We start from the raw sequence: 18,734 nt of genomic DNA on the forward strand, positions 1-18,734 counted from the left end.
CTTGTGCGTATTCTGGACATATGTATGTCCACCATCCCTAAAGCTCTTCATATATTTTTTTTGGGTACATGAAAATACCTCTAGTTGGCTTTGTTTCCATGGGGTAAGTAACTGGGATTGTAAAATTCTTCAACATATACAAGATTTATAGCTCAGATAGCTAGCTTCCGGTTTCTCCTAGTTTGGATTCTCGCTGTAATAATGAGAATCACATATTAGATTCAAACAAAATCTAAATCAAACAATCAAGAAAAATATTGAAAACTAGATTTCCGTAAAATCATTTAAAAAAATTTACAATATCTTGTTATTCAATAAATGATTTATAAAACTTACTTAAAATCTACTATTATTCAAAATTTCATAACTTTGCACGATTTTATGAGACTATTGTATTAAGTGATATTATATACTGTTTCAATAGCAAAGTGTGATCTCGTTTGCAATTGATATTGTTAGCACAATAATCATGTTGATCATTCTCATATGTCGTGCCTTTGATCTGTCATTAACATATACTTTATAAACAAAAAGTTTCCTTTTTTGTGTTCTAAAATACTTTAAAATCACCCACGGTTTAATAACAAAATCTTATAGAATCACATTTATTTTCTTGTATTTTAAATATAAAAATCTTAAAAACTAATCAAATCTCTTAAAAAATCAATCAAATCTTTCAAAATTCTAAAATATTAAAATCATACTAAATTCACGTTCAATACCCTCTCTCAGTTTTTGTTTTGTTTTTTTCTATGGTAACATAAAGAAAGAGAAATATGAATCTTTAGATTTTTTTTCCAGGAAAAAAATATTTCTTAGAAATTATAAGGGGATCTTTGGCATTGCTGACCCAAAAGATAAAATAATAATAATAATAAGAATTTGTAAAATTAAGTCCGACTAATAAATATTAGCATTATTTTTCAAGTTTTATTGTGATTTAGGTGTTGATATTATCATCAAATTATTCTACTCGAAAACAAATCGAAATCGTCATGTCTTGGGTTATAGAAGTTCTCAAGTCTATTAGGGGCCAGAAAAAAAAACCTATAACAAAATAATTTTTGTATAATGTAAACAATTCTATTATTCTGCCAAAAATAAGAAAAAAAATCATAAATTTAGACTGATCATTAATCATATATATAAAAGTAAAGTTTTGGTCTCTCCTTATTGGTTGATTTGCATTAATTACTATTATTTTCTTTTTTTCTTTTTACTCATTTATAATAATTACAAATCCATAACAACAAATTGATATATAATGATATTAGATGTGATGGTGATTAAGTTTACAAATTTAATCAATAGTCAATAAATTGTACCCAATACATAACTGATAACTCCACAATTTCCATTTATATTTTTCCCTTCATAACTCTAAACTTCACTATTTGTTTTTAATTTTCTCTTTTGTAACTCCAAAAATATTCATATATTTTTTTTAAAACATAACTCCTTATATGGATAGTCAACCACCTCTCTTTAGTGTGATTCCATTTATGGATAGTTACAAAAACGTAACTCCTTCTACATTCCCAAAATTCAACAATAAATTAGAATTAACTCTCACATTTTTTTTATTTAATTATAACTCCTATCATTTTTCATCCTATAAACACTCATTCTTTCATTCTCTCATTTTCTCATTTTCTCATTCTCTTCCACTCTATCTTAAATATTGTATTCATAATACTCATCCTATCGTTGTTGTATATGTTAGAAAACCAAATTAAATATCATTGTAAAAGTTTAATTCTAATTTTAACTTTAGAGACTATATGATATGTATCTTATGATTTTTTGATTTTTTGAAGATCCATATATGTTGTCTGTTTTAGTTCCATCATCTTATAAGTAATCATTCTTTCATCCTCTTCTACTATATTCATGTATCTTAAATATTTTAATATATTGTTATATATGGGTTGAAAAGTAATGAAAATATTATTTTAGGAATTTGATTCTAAATTTATTTTAGAATGTATGATATAGATACCTAACATAATTTTCAATTTTTATTAGTTTCTATCGCCTTATTATACTTACTTCTTCATAAGTATGATATAACACATGTAAAATAACAAATTTGATGGTTATAAAAATAAAAAATATAGATGTTAAAATATCAGTTCCAATCATTGCACAACAAGAGAACTAAGTTGAAAAGATCTATCTCCATTATTTATTTTTGATATTTGAATATTTTCTAACATTTTCATGCGTGTTTTATTTTCTTTTTAATTATGCAATATTTAATGAAATAATTTATTCTTATATATTTGTCAGCTATTTTTTGTTATCTCGAATAAATTTTTGTAATTCATTTTAATATATAAATTATATAAAGATCATTATAATGTTTTTCAAAAACAAAAAGAAATTGGTTAAAAGAATTTGGTTCTTAAGATGACATAATAAAATCATATGTTTCATGAAAGTTAAATTTAGTTAGAGTATAGAATTATAATGAAACATAGCACTAGCTCATACTTAAATGAAGTGAAATGTACAAAAAAGAATTAAAATAAAAATCTTATTAAATCATAGAAATATGAAACCATTAGTATGAAATCTAACACTATAATTTAAATTGATGAGTAAACGTTTTTTTAAAAAAAGATAGAAGTTATCCTTAGGATGTTTCAAAAAAAAATCTTTAGATTGAAGTTCATATAATTTTATAAAAAACAAATTTAGCTATAAAATAATATGAATGAGCTATTATTTGTGAGTTTGTATCAACAAACAAACAAATTATGTGTGAGTGTATATCAACAAAATACTTTGTAAAAGTAATATATAGCATATATTTATTAATGTATGCATACATAAATAAAATAATTAAGTCAAAACTACTAAATTATGAGCAAATGCAAGATATGAAATCTTAAAAGTCTTTTAAATTGTTTCTAATCATATTTCTATTAAAAACAATTTTCGCGGCGTAAGGTGGCTTATTATCTAGTATTTAATAATATTTAAGTAGTACTTTTTTTTTTAAATCTCAGACTCTTTAAAGTAGTAAAGACCAAAAACCGTTGACCAATCTCAAAACCGGTTTAAATGTCCGGTTTAGTCAGCTAAAAACGCAAATAAAAATCATATCATCGTCTCTCTCTGTAACGGTGAACGACGAAGAATGTGTCCAAGAGTACGTTCTTTACGAAGGCGACACTGTTTCTGGAAACTTCGTCGTCGTTGATCATGATATCTTCTGGGGTTCAGATCATCCTGGTTTGGATTTCACGGTTAGAGATCTTTACTTGATCACCTTTTTCCCCCAATTTCTTAGCTTTCGATGATTTGGTTTCCTGTAGCAAATTTCTGTAAATATCTGATTCGAAATAAAAATTTTTAAAAAAAAAAACAGCTAAAAGGGTAAAATTCTTATTCGAATTGTAATTCACTTGCTTGTAAAATTCTGACTTGGGTTTGTTTTCTTGATTTCACTGTTTGTAGAACAAATTTCATGAGCTTGTTTCCTCATCCTTCTGTTGGTAGCAATGTTGAAGAGCTTGTCTACAAGAATATCCGCTTCGAGGTACTACTGGATGGACTCTTTCTTTATTTTTTTCGAATCCCATGCTTCTTAGGTTCTTATCTTTGGGACATGGAGATATAAAGGGCTTGTTCGTTTGGTTGACGAACAAGCCCAAAGTTTGAATCTTTTATTCGATGTTTTGTAGATTCTCGGAGTCTATGTTTCTTAGGTTCTGTTCAAGGTTTGGTCTTGGAACATGTTAATAGGAAGTTTGAAACTTTATGGATGTTTCTTAAATTTGCCATCTTTTGTTGTGTTATTGTCCCTAACTATGTTTCTTTGCTTGAATGCGTGCATTTTTCTTGTTGTAAAATGGATGTTGAAGGTGTCAGAAGCTCAAAGTGTTGAATGATTTCATATTTCTTAGGTTCTGTTTCAGGTTTGAATCTTGGGATGTAGGTATAGAAGTTTGAATCCTTATGGCTTTTCCTTGAATTTGCAATCTTTTGTTGTGTTATTGTCTTGACATGATTGATCTAGAAGCTCATAGTGTTGAACGTCGTTTTCATATGGTTGATACTTGTGATTTATGTGGTTTCATATAGCAAATCTGTGCAGATGCTGTATTAGTCTGGTTTGTTTGTTAGTATCAGGTGGACTGTTTGTTATTTCTTCGTGGCTTAGCTGTTATGCATTTGTCAAAGCCATGGTCACAGATGAAACCATCTCTGTTTTATGGCCTTTTGCATGTGTTCTTGTATGCCAAAACTGAATGATGCAATAAAAAACGTTACTAGACTTATAAATCAGACGTCTTTGGCGCATAGAGCTTTCAATCGTTTCCTTGATGCTTTGGAAAATTGAAGATTTGATGCGATGTTACTTATGATATGTTGTCTTTTAGGTTTGGGATCTTGGTGGGCAAGATAGACTAAGAACTTCATGGGCAACATACTATCGTGGAACACATGCTGTGATTGTGGTTATCGATAGCACAGACAGAGCTCGAATCTCTTTCATGAAAGATGAGCTCGCCAGGATACTTGGTCACGAGGATCTTCAAAACTCGATCATACTTGTGTTTGCAAACAAACAGGATCTGAAAGACGCCATGACTCCTGCTGAGATCACGGATGCACTTAACCTTCACAGTATCAAGAACCATGATTGGCATATTCAAGCAAGTTGTGCAGTTACTGGAGAAGGGTTGTATGATGGGCTCGGTTGGATTGCCCAGAAAGTTACCGGTAAAGCCACGAGTTAAGGGAAATGAGAAACTGAATCAGAGAGAGAATTCATTCTTCTTTGTTTCTTTTGTCTGCTTCAGCTGTTCTTTTAACACTGTATCCTCATGACTTTTATGTAACAAGCTTCAGTTATTTTGGTTGCTATCATTGAAACTGTGTCCAGAATTATTAAAATCTGAAAGAAAAGAATCTTGTTTTGTGTCGGATTTTTGGCACTGTATTCTTTGTAAATTAAGAGACATGTTCATATCAATGGATTTCATTTATCTGCACAAATGAATCCTTTTTTACTAAATTACAGCAATCAAAAACTGTCTGTTAAATGTGCATTAGAGAATGTTCTACATTACATTTACTAGCTAAAGTGAGATTCTCTCATTTCTAAGGTCATTCTTCCGAGCTCATAAACCCTATATAAGCTTTGAAGGTACTACAGATACCAAAGTCACTTTTCTCCTAATCACATGAACATATTCTAGTAGTAGCGAATAGTAGGTGCTTAGTGACAAATATGATAGAACAAACTCAAACAAGAAACACAACACCAAACTCAAAATGCAAACGACATAAAGAACAAAAAAACAGACCAAAATTAAACAAGAAAACAAGACAGGGCCTGCACCAATAGTTATAGACTTTCTAGTCATAGTAGTAGGAGGGATCAAATGGATCTCTGTGAAAGCTGACCGCAGTCTGCGATAACCACAGGCTTGGAAGGAATGTTGTCAAAAGTTTTGAACACCTCGTCTTCAATGCTCCTGATGACGTCGAATCCTTCAATAACTTGGCCGAACACGACGTGCACACCATCGAGAAGCGGGAACTTTTCCAAGACAATCTGGAATTGACATGCGTTGGTGTGTGGATCACCGACGGCCATGGAGAGGACACCAGGACGGTCGTGCCTCTTGATGTAGTTCTCGTTCCTGAATACACCTCCGTAAATCGAATCGCCTGCCGCTGTGGACGAGCCAACGATATTTCCACCAGTCCACATGAAACGTGGTCTAATACCGTCGATGGTTGTTCCCTTGTAGTGGAGTGGCTTACCATAAGTCTTTCCTATGCCTCTCTCTCCGGTACAGAGTACCCTGAAGTTCTCCGCCGTTACTGGCGTCGTGTCAGCGTAGAGCTCCATCACGATCCGACCAGCTGGTCTGCCGCCGACGGTGAATTCGAAGAAAACCTTAGGGTTAGAGTTAACCGAAGCCGCCATTTGCTGATGAGGGGAGACGACGTAGTGATAAGGGGAGACGACGTAGTGATAAGGAGAGATGTATTGTGTGCTATTTCCTACAGCAGTTGCTCTCAATGCCCCGACCGTCGCTGGACATGTGCAATTATACCCTAACACCGTCTCAGTCAAGCAATCTAGATCATTTTCAATGATGGATAAACGACGATTTGTGTCAGCAATCACTTTATCATGACTCTTCTCAAGTGCTTCAAGGCGTGCATCAACACTGCTTTGCGTCATCGGAGAAATCAACAAGGAAAAGAAGATGAATTGATTCGGAGATATTTAGGGTTGCAGAGGGAGGAACCCGTAACGTCTCATATTTAAAGAGAAGGATTAGGAGGCAGCATTGAATGTTTTTTAGTATTTATTATTTTGGTGAGAGAGAGCATATTAACTATTTTTTCCTTGGTCCGAGCATTCAATGTTTTGTTTTCTTGTTTTTTTTTGTAGAGAGCATTAAATGTTTTGTTTTCTTGTTTTTTTTTGTAGAGAGCATTTATTGTTTTTTTTTTGCCAGAGAGCATTTGATGGACCTAAAGTTTTGGAGGTCTTTGTTGAACTGTTGGTTTTAAAGTCATAACTCATAAATGGTTTGATAAATTGTCTACTCAAATCGTTCAATAATTAGTATTATTGCTCATAACGGGCTGTAAATAAGGCCCATCAAATTCTAACTTAATATAAAGCATAAGTCACTTAGCCAATAAATTTGTGACATGTGGCTTTTATTTCATAATTTAAATAATTAACAGAACAAGAAAATATGAAATAACTTAACTGCCTCAAATAAAAGTTTTTTTAATAATATATCAAAACTATGAATCTTTAATCATGCTGCAAATTCAAATTTTCTAAGAACACATCTCCTAATTTGAAGGAAAGAATTATAAAATTCGCTCTTAATTTAACAACTCATGGTTTTAAAATTTCGTATATTTAACCATATTTTTGGGAAAAAATCAACAAATATATTTTAAATTTATCAATTATTAATTATGTATTTCTACAAACTAAATAATTATTAAAAGGACAATATTAATCAAAGAAGCTAACATCTACGGTTTTCTGCTTAATCTCTCCAAACTAAATAATTATTACAAAACCTAACAGTTATCCAGTAGCAAAACTATTCACTATCTCTTTCTCAGCCGCTCTCAGTTAAAATTTCAAACATTTACTTGCATATATAGAATCAATTACTATTCTTTTTTAACAAAAACTTCCAATTTATTTTCCAAATCAACATTAGGCTTACACAGAAACACGAAACAATCCGCCTCCGAGAATAAACTCCCACGCCTCTACTGTCGAAATTGGGTAAGTGTGGTTCATCCAAGATCCCTCCATCACCTCAAATATCTTTACTTCAATCTTTCTTCATATTAGAAGCATTAATGAACAAAAACTACAGACGGAACCATCGACAATGACTATATCAGATGCATACAGTCCCAAAGCAAACAACAAACAACATCGACCCACCGGCAAAACAAGGTCAATGAGAGTGTAAAGGTAAAACAACGACATCATTAGATCCAAATAGCACAATCATATATATTAGAACTCTTCTGTTATGTCTGCGTGAAATAGGGTGGCAAATTTTATTGATGAAATCAAAAGATCTAAGATTGTCACTTTTCTTTCTAGACAATTATTATATAGAGTTTTTATATCGTTCTTTCATCTGTTTTCTTTTCTATTATAGGTATTCACTGGAAACATGTATTATGTATATACGACTCAGATACATGAATTCAATACCTTGAACGGAAAAGTGAAACAAGGTTAGTTCGTTACTATAATGCAAATCGTTTCTATATAAATTATCTTTAGTATACGTGATAATTACTTATTTTCCAAATAATTTAACAAAATTCACTAAATTAAACACATGAGTAGATGCATCATCACATATTAAGGGGTTTTGTTTATGCAACAGACTTTTTCCCCTTGAATTTGTGGTGATGTGATGATTGTTTAGATAGATCAACATTTTTTTTTTGTTTAGGTATTTGATAAAACAATAATAACATTTTAAATATATTTTAGTTGTTAAAATTATAACATTTTCAGTTTAGAAAATAATTTACCGTACGTAGCACGGATCTAATACTAGTCTCTTCTATTTCAGAAGTTTCTCATATTTACAAAATCTCCCTTAAATTGACATTCTGATTGTTGATGCCTTGATGGCATACGAAGCTAATTGCCAATCTCACCCTGATGAGATTTAGAAAGCTTCATTTTTTTTATTTTCTTTCTATGGTAACATAAAGATAAAGAAAGGAAATATGAATCTTTAGACTTTTTCCCCAGAAGAAAAAAATTATTGTATTAGAATTTATAAAGGGAATCTTTGGCATTGTTGACCCAAAAAATAAAATAATAATAATAATAATAATAATAATTTGTAAAATTAAGTCCGACTAATAAAGATTAGCATTATTTTTCATCATTTGATCGAAATCGTCATGTCTTGGATTATAGAATCTCTCAAGTCTATTTTAGGGGCCAGAAGAAAAAAAAATAACAAAATAATTTTTGTATAATGTAAACAATTATATTATTCTGCCAAAAAGAAGGAAAAAAAAATCATAAATTTAGACTAATCATTAATACTAATTAGTAAAGACTAAAAAACCGTTGACCAATCTCAAAACCGGTTAAAATGTCCGGTTTAGTCAGCTAAAAACGCAAATAAAATTCAATCTCATCTTCTCTTCTGTCTTCTTCTACTCGGCGAATTTTCTCGAGAAACCGAAACTGAAAATTTTCAATCGAAGTTCTGAAGAAAAAAGATGGAGAGAAGACAAGCGAAGATCCATGTATTTGTACTGATCGGTCTGATACTATTGAATTCGATCAATCAAATCTCATCTCTCTCTGTAACGGTGAATGACGAAGAATGTGTCCAAGAGTACGTTCTTTACGAAGGCGACACTGTTTCTGGAAACTTCGTCGTCGTTGATCATGATATCTTCTGGGGTTCAGATCATCCTGGTTTGGATTTCACGGTTAGAGATCTTTACTTAATTACCTTTTTCCCCCAATTTCATAGCTTTCGATGCGTGCTCCTTCGATAAATCCGATGCTTAATTTTGAATTGATCTGATCTTGGAATTGATTTAGGGTTTGATTAGAATTGTGGGTTTGATTTGGATTGTGGAAAGTTTCGATCTTTGATTGGTTTTGGGGTTTTGCAATTGTGTTGGGTTAGGGTAATGTGTTGGTTGATTCATTGGGATTGTGTGTTTTTGCATATAGGTGACGTCTCCAGCTGGGAACATTGTACAAACATTGAAGGGAACATCTGGAGATAAGTTTGAGTTTAAGGCACCAAGAAGTGGGATGTACAAATTTTGTTTCCACAACCCTTACTCTACTCCTGAAACTGTCTCCTTTTACATTCATGTTGGTCATATTCCCAATGAGCATGACCTAGCCAAAGACGGTTCGTTCCCATTTCCTGTTGTCATTGATGCAATGAGAAAAATGTGCTTTGTTGTGTGATGATTCTCTTCTTCTATATCTCGTGGCATTGAGTTTGTGTTGTTATGTGTGATGCCATGTTCCTTCTCTTTTTGTTGTATGGTTAACAGAACATTTGGACCCGGTAAATGTTAAGATAGCTGAGCTTAGAGAGGCTTTGGAATCTGTTGTTGCTGAGCAGAAGTATTTGAAAGCACGTGACACTCGTCACCGTCATAGTAAGTCTTCTCTGGTCATCTTATGCTCTCTGTTTCTGTTTTATCTCTCTTCAGTTTCAGCCTCGACCACTCAAGTAACTGGATCCGAAGCAGTATAACAATATAGTGAATTTGGAGCAGAAAATATGTTTCTCAAATAGATACGTTTCAATGTCGAAAGATGCAACCTTTACAATCTAACATTGCTCTGAATGATGGTTTTTGTTTTGCAGCAAATGAGAGCACGAGAAAGCGTGTGATATTCTACACAGTAGGAGAGTACATGTTCCTTGCAGCAGCAAGTGGACTTCAGGTTCTCTACATCCGCAAGCTCTTCAGCAAGTCGGTCGCATACAACAGAGTTTGAACATAACAAAAACCTCACCAAAGGTTTTATGTCCTTTTTATATGTTTTCGAAACGGTGAACCAATTCAAAACACAATCGTAAACAGTGTTAGTTTAATTATCAAGAGCTTAATAGCTAAAGACCACCCCTTTTTTGTTCTTTTGGTTTCTTACTAAAAATTTCTTTGACTTCAGTTTACTTGAGAAGAACTTGTTTAGCTTTATTTCTGATTTCATTGATCAATCATCAACTTGGTTTTAGCATACACAACTTGTTATGAGATCCTCATAGACCATTAAAGTGAAAGAGTGAAAAAAGAAAGTCACAATAATATATACAATTTCATACAAATATCTGCAAAACGTGGAGGAAAAGAAAAAATCGAATAATTCTATGATTCTCTATCCAAGAAACGAAAAAGTCGTAATGAAGTGTTGCCATTTGTTTATAAAATAAGGTTGTCACAAGAAGTGGTTGGCCGTTCAACGCATTCTAAAGTCATTTACTTTATACTACTATTGATCATTCATTCTCTCGCTCTCTGTGTGTGTTAACTGTGTGTGATCGGGAAGAAACAAAAAAAATGCTGGCGATCTTTGATAAGAACGTGGCGAAAACTCCTGAGGCTCTACAGGGTCAACCGGGTGGATCTGTTTGTGCTCTTAAAGATGGGTTCTTGCCGAACCATTTCTCCTCTGTCTATCCTGGCGCTGTCACCATCAATCTCGGATCTTCTGGTTTCATCGCTTGCTCCCTCGAGAAACAGAACCCTCTCCTTCCCAGGTTCTTGCTAATTTCGTATATGGGTCATGATAGTGACTGTGGCTGGTTTGGAACAATCTGATCCTAGATATGAGAGATTTGTTTCATTGCCCTGCAAAGATTATTTTAGGACATGTTTAGATTAATTGTTTGATTAAGTGAATCTGAGAGATTGAGCCATTTGATATGTTGGTTTGTCTGATGACAATGTCTTGATGGTTTTATATGTCTCGTCTTTGTTAAATGTGTTGGAAACTGGAAGGATGTGATTTATAAAGTTTTAATTTTTTTTTCCTATTCAATTTTGTGTGTGTGTGATAGATTGTTTGCTGTGGTGGATGATATGTTCTGCGTCTTCCAAGGACATATAGAGAACGTGCCATTTCTTAAGCAACAATATGGACTAACCAAAACAGCCACTGAGGTCACCATTGTGATTGAAGCCTACAGAACTCTCAGAGACCGTGGTCCGTATTCAGCCGACCAAGTTGTTAGAGATTTTCATGGGAAATTCGCGTTTATGCTCTTTGACTGTTCCACAAAAAATGTGTTCCTTGCTGGGGTGAGTTTGAATTTTTGCTTCTTTCCTATTTGACACTTGTTTCTGCATATTGTAATGCTGAGGTTATAATGCACGGTGCAGGATGCAGATGGGAGTGTTCCTCTTTTCTGGGGGACCGATGCTGAAGGCCATCTCGTTCTTGCTGATGATGTTGAGACTGTGAAGAAGGGTTGTGGTAAATCTTTTGCGCCATTCCCTAAAGGTATGTGTAGCAAGCCATTTTGCTTGTTTTGAAGACATGTCACTGTTCTTTGATCTATGGATATATGAATTAGGATTTGGTTGTGTGTAAACATAATGCAGGATGTTTCTTTACCTCATCTGGAGGCTTGAGGAGTTATGAGCATCCACTAAATGAGTTAAAGCCGGTACCAAGGGTTGACAGTTCGGGTGAGGTTTGCGGTGTAACTTTTAAAGTGGATTCTGAGGCCAAGAAAGAAGGCGTGCCTAGGGTCGGAAGTGTCCAGAATTGGTCTCAACAAATCTGAAGCTAATATGTGATCTAGCTGGAAAAAGGCTTGTTTGTTTTGTTTTGTTTACTTGTTGGACTCCTGTGGCTGTGTTCCACAGATTTGAGATTTGTTCACTAAACTCCTTTTCATGATATTCTCACTGAACTATTTTAAGGACTAATGGTGTTCTTAATGTTCTGCATCTGTACTTGGTAATAACAAAGCTAAGAATAAAGCATTTATAAACGTCTGATGGTTCTCAGTGCATAGGTATGATTTAAAAAGACTCCTGCAACAAAGCAAAAGTTCCAAGTTCCAAGGCTAACCAATAAGACGTCAAACTTATTCAATGGGTTTAGAAACTATGGATGACTAACACATTTCATATCTTACCAAACTGAGGAATAGAGTATGGTTAGTCTCAGCAGATCCTAATCACACATTTCAACAAGGAGAGAAGAAACTAAGCAAACAAAGAATAGAGAGTAACCTCACAAAAACTAGACCAAGCAGATGAGAAACCAATGTGATGAAACAAACCAAACATTTCTTCTATTCAATAAGAGTGACGCAAAAATTAAACTAGTTGAACTTTCCAATAATGCAATTCTTAAAAAACCACCAAAAACAAAACAAAAAAAAGTTTGTTAAAAGTCGTAGTAGAGCCTAAGGTCAACACTGCCTGCAGATCTCTCTCATCCTCTTTACGCAAGAACACCTTGGTTAAGACTCACCATACGGCTTGAGCCATCCATTTGCATACCTCTGTTTTCTGATTTTGCTGCTGCATAGTCCTGACTCTTGTCTCTTTTCCTTGAGCTCATATCACCACTAGTTCTAGACGCTAATGCACTTTCGTTGCTTTCTGCTAGAATCAAGACTTTATCGGTTAACTGAAACGCCAAGGATTGTAGTCTGTTGTGTTGCACTCCATTGAAGACGATGCATTGAGTTGGTTGGTCCAATCTTGCATGAAGCTCCTCGTTTATCATCATCTTGTTCACAATCTTGTGGACCTGTGACTCAGAGATGTCAAATATTTTGGCCAGCTCATCAAGACTTAAAGACTTGTAGCAGGAGTTCGAGTATGTGAACAGGTAACTCCTTAAAGCCACTTCAGTGATCCTAGCTTTCACCATATCTAGGATGCTGTCACGGTTCTTGAACACTCTCCAGACATCAAGAGAGTTCAAAACTTCAAACGCCTCTTGGAATCCCCCTTTGGTCAGGGCTCTTGTGGCTGCAATGACATGGTCACGTATAGTTACAGGCGGTGCAGTGAACGCTTGCTTCTCACTTTTCTTAAGCAGGAAATGAATGTTCTTGCTAAACAATCTGTTGTTAGCATCATGCGAGTTTTCTGCCATGTTTGGGACTTCAATTAGCATGGCACAGGTGAGATGAACAGCCTCCAATAGGTCGAGGTTAATGTGCATGTGGTACGGCATTTGTCTTCTCCTCTCTATAAGCACCTGCTCTGGTGTCTTGTTTTGTTCTCGACTTTGTGAGACACCTTGGCCAAGCAACTCCCTCACTCTATGACCAGAGTAAAGCTCAGAGAGGCAGCTATGTGACTCAGTTATCATTCCAACACGGAAGGCGCAAAGACCAAGTTGTGCCATTGTCCTGTTAAAGAGAATCTGGGTTGAGATGTCCATGTATTGAATGTTATCTTGGAGATGACTCATCAGCAACAAGTCTCTAGCAGTCACAAAGTTGTCATTCAAAGCATGTTGATAGATATCACATAGCATTGCTCTCGCTTTGGTCCTTTCTTCTCCATTACTGTAGATAAAGGAAACAAGAGTATCCATCATAGCTCTGCTGCTCTCTGCAAAGGTAGGCTTACGAGGAACAATCTCCGGAACAACAATGAATGGAGAATGAGTTGCACTTTCCTCTTTGGCTTCCTCTTCCACCAACTCATCAGCCAGTTTCCTCATAGCATCAAAGACTTCTTGGGGCTTGTAGTATATTGACTCAACTAGTCTTAAGGCTACCTTTGAAGCACCTTTGTAATCACCTATTCTCTCCAAGTAGTTTTGGATGTTCTGAGCAAGGACCAAGAACATAGGCTCATCCTTCAGTCTTTTAACATACTCATTAGTGTGAGGATCAATGAACTGAAAACTCTTGAAAAACTCGGTCTCAATCCTCTCTAAGACTGCAACCAAATTTACCCTGACTCTAATAGTTCCACCATAGTCTACTGGCTTTGAAGTTTCCTTTTCATTAGGTTCAACCGTGTCATCCACAACAATGTTATAGTACTTGACAAGAATGTCAAGTATGGCAAACATGTTAGCCACACATTCCTTCCAGACATTGATAGGCATGTATCCGTTGAGACCACCTGGACTGGCATCAAACCCTGCTGAAATAACGCTAAACAAGATTTCGAGTTTCTGCGCAGGAGTCTTGGCGATCTTTGTCAAGTACACAAGCCTCTGTGCATGAGTCTTACCAGTTTTGAGTTCAAGTCTAGCTCTTCTTCTTTTGCTCCAACGAGCCGCCACAGTTTCTTTGAACTTCTTGTTAACCATGTTCCAAGTTATCTCCTCATCATCTAAACCAAACAACGTCTCCCAAGAAACATTATCCTCACGTTGTTCCTCAACCTCATCTTCATACTCATAACCGTCTTTAGTTTCTTGAAACATCCTAAACCTTGTGATATCTTCTTGGTACTGCACATTGTTCTTCTTCAACTTATGTCTCATTGAGTTCAAAGCCTTGGAGTTAGTAGCACTCATCTTCTTCTTTGATTTCTTATCATCATCATCAAGACTTCGTTTATTAGAGAAATCTTCCATCATCACAAGAGCTTTGATATACAATCTCGGAGCCTTCACAGCGTTCGTAACCTTCATGAACTTCTCAACCTGTTTGTTGAGTCTCTCAAACGTTTCCGGCACGCAAACCCAATGATTGATGTTCATATAATGCTCAATCATCCCTACGGTGTTGGTCATCTCCTCAAAACGTTTATCTTCTGTTGGCTTTATCACACGTTTAGTATCCGTATCACCACAAGATACAGAGTCATCACAGTCTGCAAGATAACGAAGGTCGTTACCGGCCTGAACCTCTTGTTCAAAATCACTCTCATCTTCATCACTTTCACCTCCTCCCTGTAAAGTGTAAACGAATCGTATATAAGCAAGATAAATTATTCAGAAACTGAATCAAAGAAAGATTTTGATTAGTAAACAAAGGTTTAACCTTAACGAAAAAACGAGAAGTCGTCGCCATCTTCCTTAGAAACAAGAACCTGTTACATGAGAGGAAACAAAAAAAAGAACTTCAGATCGATACGATGGAGATAAAAGTGTAGAGGTAACGACAACGATGAAGAAGAACAGACGATGAAGAACCTAATAGGAAAGATGAAGACGAATGATATTTACCTTGATTGAGAGAGGGTTTGAGATGATGCTTGACGAGAATTAACGAATCGTTAAAAACAGAGAGGAGAATTAGGGTTAGCAACTTATATAAGTAGTAAGTTTTAAAGAAAAGTAAAATCAAAATTACAAGTAACTAGAAGAAAATGGCAAAAGTGAAATTAAAATAAAGTAATAATAAAGGGCGGTGAAAAGCACCTCACATTAATTAGTAATAGAATATTAACATATTTAGTGTAATTTTAATAAATGATCTCATTACTAATAAATTTCATCTCCAATGGTAAAATACGTATTATTGGGTATCCCATCACTGCAAGATTAATATATTTAATAATTATAATTGTTTTTCATGAATATTTTTAAAACATATCAAACTAAGAAAATGAAACTTATATTTATAAGAAATGTTATGAACGAAAATAATGAAGATATGAAATCATAATAATATAAAGAAAGTAAGTAAGATAATTAGATATATTTTTTTACTAATTATTAAAAAATTAATGGTCATTTTATCATACATTTAAAAGAATAAATAAAAGCTAATCAAGAAAAATGAGTTTTAGTGGTCATTTTCCTCTTAACATGGATCAAAGTAAATTACGATTCTATTTTCATTAAATTAATCAACAAAATAATAATTATATATGATTTTTACTAATTATTAAAAAATTAGTGGTCATTTTATGATAATCAAGAACCAATAACTTTTACTGGCCATTTTCTTCTTAACATGGATCAAAGTAAACTTAATGAAGATAGAATCGTGAATGATCTCACCTGACACCTTGTGAAAAATATAGAAAGCTGAATTTATAAATTGGTGATGAGTTTTGTGGTGGCAAAAAAAAAAAAAACAAGAGTACTAGTAGGAACCCTTTAAAAGAAAAGACAAGCTCAAACTATACTTCCTTGGTCAAGAAGTCAGCTCCAATGGTTTGCCTTAATTAACATACTGATTCATCAAAGAAATATTTCCTACCAAGAAAAGCACAAGTTAGTGAAGTCCAAAAGTAGTTTTTTCACACAAAACTCTTGTTTTTTTTTTTTAACTAACTAACTCTTGTGTGGGTCGAAAACTTAAAAACCTTCCGAAGCCGACCTATATAGTTGACAAGCAAAACGTAAATCTTACATTTTTCTAATTTAGGGTATGGGTATTTAGAACCGCGACCGAGAGAGATTAGAGGAGGAGAGAAAAGGGTTCAAACAATGACGAAGTTGACGATCTCCCATCTTCCAAGAGATCTGTTAGAGAGGGAAATTTTCTCAAAAATTCCATCGAAATATGTAGGAGCAGTGCGATCAACCTGTAAAGAGTGGCAAACTTTAATCAAAAGTTCTATGAGCTTCAGGATCCGTAACGAAGCTAGGGAAGAAGGGGAGTCAGAGATGATCGTGTTGAAAGACAACAATATTTGTTTACTCAGCTTTTTCTTGAATGGAGGAGATCCATATATAGAGTTTAAAGGCAAACGTATTTGCCTAGACAAGGATTCTTCAGATTCAGAACAATTCATGATATCTAAAGTGTTTCATTGCGAGGGTTTATTGTTATGCATCTTGAAACACGGTGCTACTAAGATTGTGGTTTGGAATCCGTATTGTGGGCAAACATGGTGTATCCAACCTAGGTTTTCTCACCGCGTACAAGGACAGGACAAGTTCAGTTATGCTCTCGGATACTACGAGAATAATAGGAATAAATCTTTTAAATTCTTGAGGTTTATAGATTATGTTTATGAGCAGTTTTCTTGGTACGAAATCTACGATTTTGACTCTGGTTTATGGACAACTCTTGAGGTCACCCCACACTGGCAGATAAATTTTGATGACCTTGGCGTTTCTCTCAAGGGAAACACTTACTGGCTTGCTAGAAGAAGGAAATCATTCCACCTTTTCGTTACTCACATCATCTGTTTTGATTTTACAACTGAGAAATTTGGCCCACTTTTGCTTCTGCCGTTTCATGACAAGTATCAATTACCCCCAGCTAGGAATTTTATGACGGCGCTATCTTGTGTTAGAGAAGAGAAGCTTGCTGCCTTATTACATCAGAATGGTCTTGTTGAGGTATGGATTACGACTAAGATTGAGGCCGAAGAGGTGTCGTGGAGCAAGTTCTTGGCTTTGGATGTGGGCAACTGCCGCGTGATTGGTATTTGTAAAGGGAGTTTCTTCATTGACGAGGTGAACAAAGTCGCCATGATTTTTGATAACGCGTGGAAGCCCGACACGTTTTTCGTCATTGGAGAGGCTGGACACATTGCATACGTTGATCTCGGAAGAGTAACTTGCTACCAAAGATGTATGCCATTCGTGTGTCCTAATTATGTTCCAAGTTTAGTGGAAATCAAGCAACCTCCACGATTCAAAAGCAGTTTAGAAAACTGTCGATATAATCGAAACATGCTGAAACTTGTCTCTCTTGAAAAGCTTATGAAAGAAAAAGGAGATAACGAGGTTATCAAAAAGGAGATAACGAGGTTATCAAGTCTCGGTTTACAGAGCTGAGCTTAATTTATTTTTATGTATACTCTTCTTGATTTTAATGTTTATTTGTTTAGTATTATTTATATCAATATATAATCTGGGTTTTTTTTTTAAACTGTATTGGACTCTTTTTGTCTGTGTTCCACATATTTGAGATTTAACCACTCTAACTCTTTTCATGATATTGCTCACTGGAGCCACTCTTTAAGGACTAATGGTACTCTTATTGTTCTGCAGCAGTTTTAAATTTTGTTAGTAATTATTGATAAAATATTTATAGCAAACTCCTAAAACAACTTTGATGAGTACAAACAAACCAGAGTTGTTTTGTTTGCAGCTTTTATCAGATACATAGATTGATTTTGTACTACGCTATAATGATCGTCTTATTTGGTAACAAGAAGAAGCTAAGAATAAAAATAACTCTATTCATATTCTGATTCGATGCATAATAGAAACAAGTAAAATAAATCCCCTTTGTAGAAATCGTTTGGGGCTTAATAACGCATAATAGAAACAAGCAGCAAAGTTAAATAACAGACATAATTTGGTAATTAAGGCATGAGAGTGCTCGCTGGTAATTAAGGCATGAAAGAGCTCGCTCGCTCTAATCCTTCGCATCTGCAATGCCTCCTGAAGTAATCTGGAAAATGTGATTTCTTCTGTTAAGGAAAACAAATATAAGTCATTTCATTATGGATGAGTAATCAAAATCATATCAAGTGTGTCTGTGTGTGGATTTGATAAAAGGATATGGCTTCAGCTTCAGGGAGATTTGGAGCATCGAAGACTTTGCAGACACGTTGTTCTCCTTTGCCTTTCCTGAACGAGAGCCTGATTGTGGCTGCGTGAGCTAGAACATGTCCACCTGCTGGCTTTTTTGGATCTGATATGAACATCCCACCGCCTGGGTCGGCTATGACTGCAACCACCAAATTAAACAGTGATCCTTGTCAAGTTAGTGCAACCAAGAAACCAAAAGAATCATTAATGCTATATGACATTACTATCACACTAGTGTAAAGTAAACCTTGGTTGGTCATGTAGATAGCAA

At 34.6% G+C, this 18,734-nt stretch overlaps 7 protein-coding genes across 8 annotated transcripts in view; 4 read left to right on the top strand and 3 right to left on the bottom strand.

The window, feature by feature from the left end:
* On the top strand, positions 3,101–4,939 carry LOC104787823 (ADP-ribosylation factor-like protein 5). Its single transcript, XM_010513473.2, has 3 exons — positions 3,101–3,251; positions 3,463–3,544; positions 4,389–4,939. The coding sequence occupies exons 1-3, from the start codon at positions 3,208–3,210 to the stop codon at positions 4,746–4,748; spliced, it is 486 nt and encodes a 161-aa protein (XP_010511775.1). The 5' UTR covers positions 3,101–3,207; the 3' UTR covers positions 4,749–4,939.
* On the bottom strand, positions 5,201–6,272 carry LOC104787833 (peptidyl-prolyl cis-trans isomerase CYP19-1-like). Its single transcript, XM_010513483.2, has one exon. The coding sequence runs from the start codon at positions 6,206–6,208 to the stop codon at positions 5,393–5,395; it is 816 nt and encodes a 271-aa protein (XP_010511785.1). The 5' UTR covers positions 6,209–6,272; the 3' UTR covers positions 5,201–5,392.
* On the top strand, positions 8,681–10,197 carry LOC109124719 (transmembrane emp24 domain-containing protein p24beta3). Its single transcript, XM_010513493.2, has 4 exons — positions 8,681–8,985; positions 9,236–9,422; positions 9,571–9,678; positions 9,891–10,197. Exons 1-4 carry the CDS (start codon positions 8,770–8,772, stop codon positions 10,022–10,024), a joined length of 645 nt encoding a protein of 214 aa, XP_010511795.1. The 5' UTR covers positions 8,681–8,769; the 3' UTR covers positions 10,025–10,197.
* LOC104787858 (stem-specific protein TSJT1) overlaps positions 10,463–18,734 on the top strand; it is a 9,682-nt gene continuing 1,410 nt past the window's right edge. The window contains exons 1-4 of one of the 2 annotated variants that reach the window (XM_010513513.2): positions 10,470–10,787; positions 11,088–11,328; positions 11,410–11,530; positions 11,632–12,031. In XM_010513513.2, coding sequence (XP_010511815.1) covers positions 10,588–10,787; positions 11,088–11,328; positions 11,410–11,530; positions 11,632–11,816 — 747 coding nt within the window. In that variant the 5' untranslated portion in view covers positions 10,470–10,587 and the 3' untranslated portion in view covers positions 11,817–12,031. Of the gene's footprint in view, positions 10,788–11,087; positions 11,329–11,409; positions 11,531–11,631; positions 12,032–18,734 lie in introns of those variants that run through there. The other variant, XM_010513519.2, reaches the window with a different exon arrangement.
* Positions 12,485–15,032, bottom strand: LOC104702823 (eukaryotic translation initiation factor 3 subunit C-like). The gene is made up of 2 exons (XM_010418748.1): positions 15,003–15,032; positions 12,485–14,911 (listed from the first exon to the last, which is right to left on the bottom strand). Exons 1-2 carry the CDS (start codon positions 15,030–15,032, stop codon positions 12,485–12,487), a joined length of 2,457 nt encoding a protein of 818 aa, XP_010417050.1.
* On the top strand, positions 16,400–17,701 carry LOC104702834 (putative F-box/kelch-repeat protein At3g22870). The gene has a single exon (XM_010418757.1). It carries the CDS (start codon positions 16,400–16,402, stop codon positions 17,699–17,701), a length of 1,302 nt encoding a protein of 433 aa, XP_010417059.1.
* Positions 18,089–18,728, bottom strand: LOC104787849 (meiotic recombination protein DMC1 homolog). The gene is made up of 3 exons (XM_010513506.1): positions 18,711–18,728; positions 18,436–18,602; positions 18,089–18,332 (listed from the first exon to the last, which is right to left on the bottom strand). Exons 1-3 carry the CDS (start codon positions 18,721–18,723, stop codon positions 18,288–18,290), a joined length of 225 nt encoding a protein of 74 aa, XP_010511808.1. The 5' UTR covers positions 18,724–18,728; the 3' UTR covers positions 18,089–18,287.

This window comes from Camelina sativa, chromosome 1, assembly GCF_000633955.1.
Source record: "Camelina sativa cultivar DH55 chromosome 1, Cs, whole genome shotgun sequence".
NCBI classification, from domain to species: Eukaryota; Viridiplantae; Streptophyta; class Magnoliopsida; order Brassicales; family Brassicaceae; genus Camelina; species Camelina sativa.

Excerpts from the sequence above, each read along its gene's own strand:
- LOC104702834 (XM_010418757.1), top strand. The coding sequence starts at position 16,400 with ATGACGAAGTTGACGATCTCCCATCTTCCAAGAGATCTGTTAGAGAGG.
- LOC104787823 (XM_010513473.2), top strand. The coding sequence starts at position 3,208 with ATGATATCTTCTGGGGTTCAGATCATCCTGGTTTGGATTTCACG. Across the intron at positions 3,252-3,462 it reads ATCCTGGTTTGGATTTCACG|AACAAATTTCATGAGCTTGT; the intron begins GTTAGAGATCTT and ends CACTGTTTGTAG. Across the intron at positions 3,545-4,388 it reads ACAAGAATATCCGCTTCGAG|GTTTGGGATCTTGGTGGGCA; the intron begins GTACTACTGGAT and ends GTTGTCTTTTAG.
- LOC104787833 (XM_010513483.2), bottom strand. The coding sequence starts at position 6,208 with ATGACGCAAAGCAGTGTTGATGCACGCCTTGAAGCACTTGAGAAGAGT.
- LOC109124719 (XM_010513493.2), top strand. The coding sequence starts at position 8,770 with ATGGAGAGAAGACAAGCGAAGATCCATGTATTTGTACTGATCGGTCTG. Across the intron at positions 8,986-9,235 it reads ATCCTGGTTTGGATTTCACG|GTGACGTCTCCAGCTGGGAA; the intron begins GTTAGAGATCTT and ends TTTTGCATATAG. Across the intron at positions 9,679-9,890 it reads TGACACTCGTCACCGTCATA|CAAATGAGAGCACGAGAAAG; the intron begins GTAAGTCTTCTC and ends TTTGTTTTGCAG.
- LOC104787849 (XM_010513506.1), bottom strand. Across the intron at positions 18,333-18,435 it reads ATCTCCCTGAAGCTGAAGCC|ATTTTCCAGATTACTTCAGG; the intron begins ATATCCTTTTAT and ends AGAAGAAATCAC.
- LOC104702823 (XM_010418748.1), bottom strand. The coding sequence starts at position 15,032 with ATGGCGACGACTTCTCGTTTTTTCGTTAAG. Across the intron at positions 14,912-15,002 it reads CTTCTCGTTTTTTCGTTAAG|GGAGGAGGTGAAAGTGATGA; the intron begins GTTAAACCTTTG and ends TACACTTTACAG.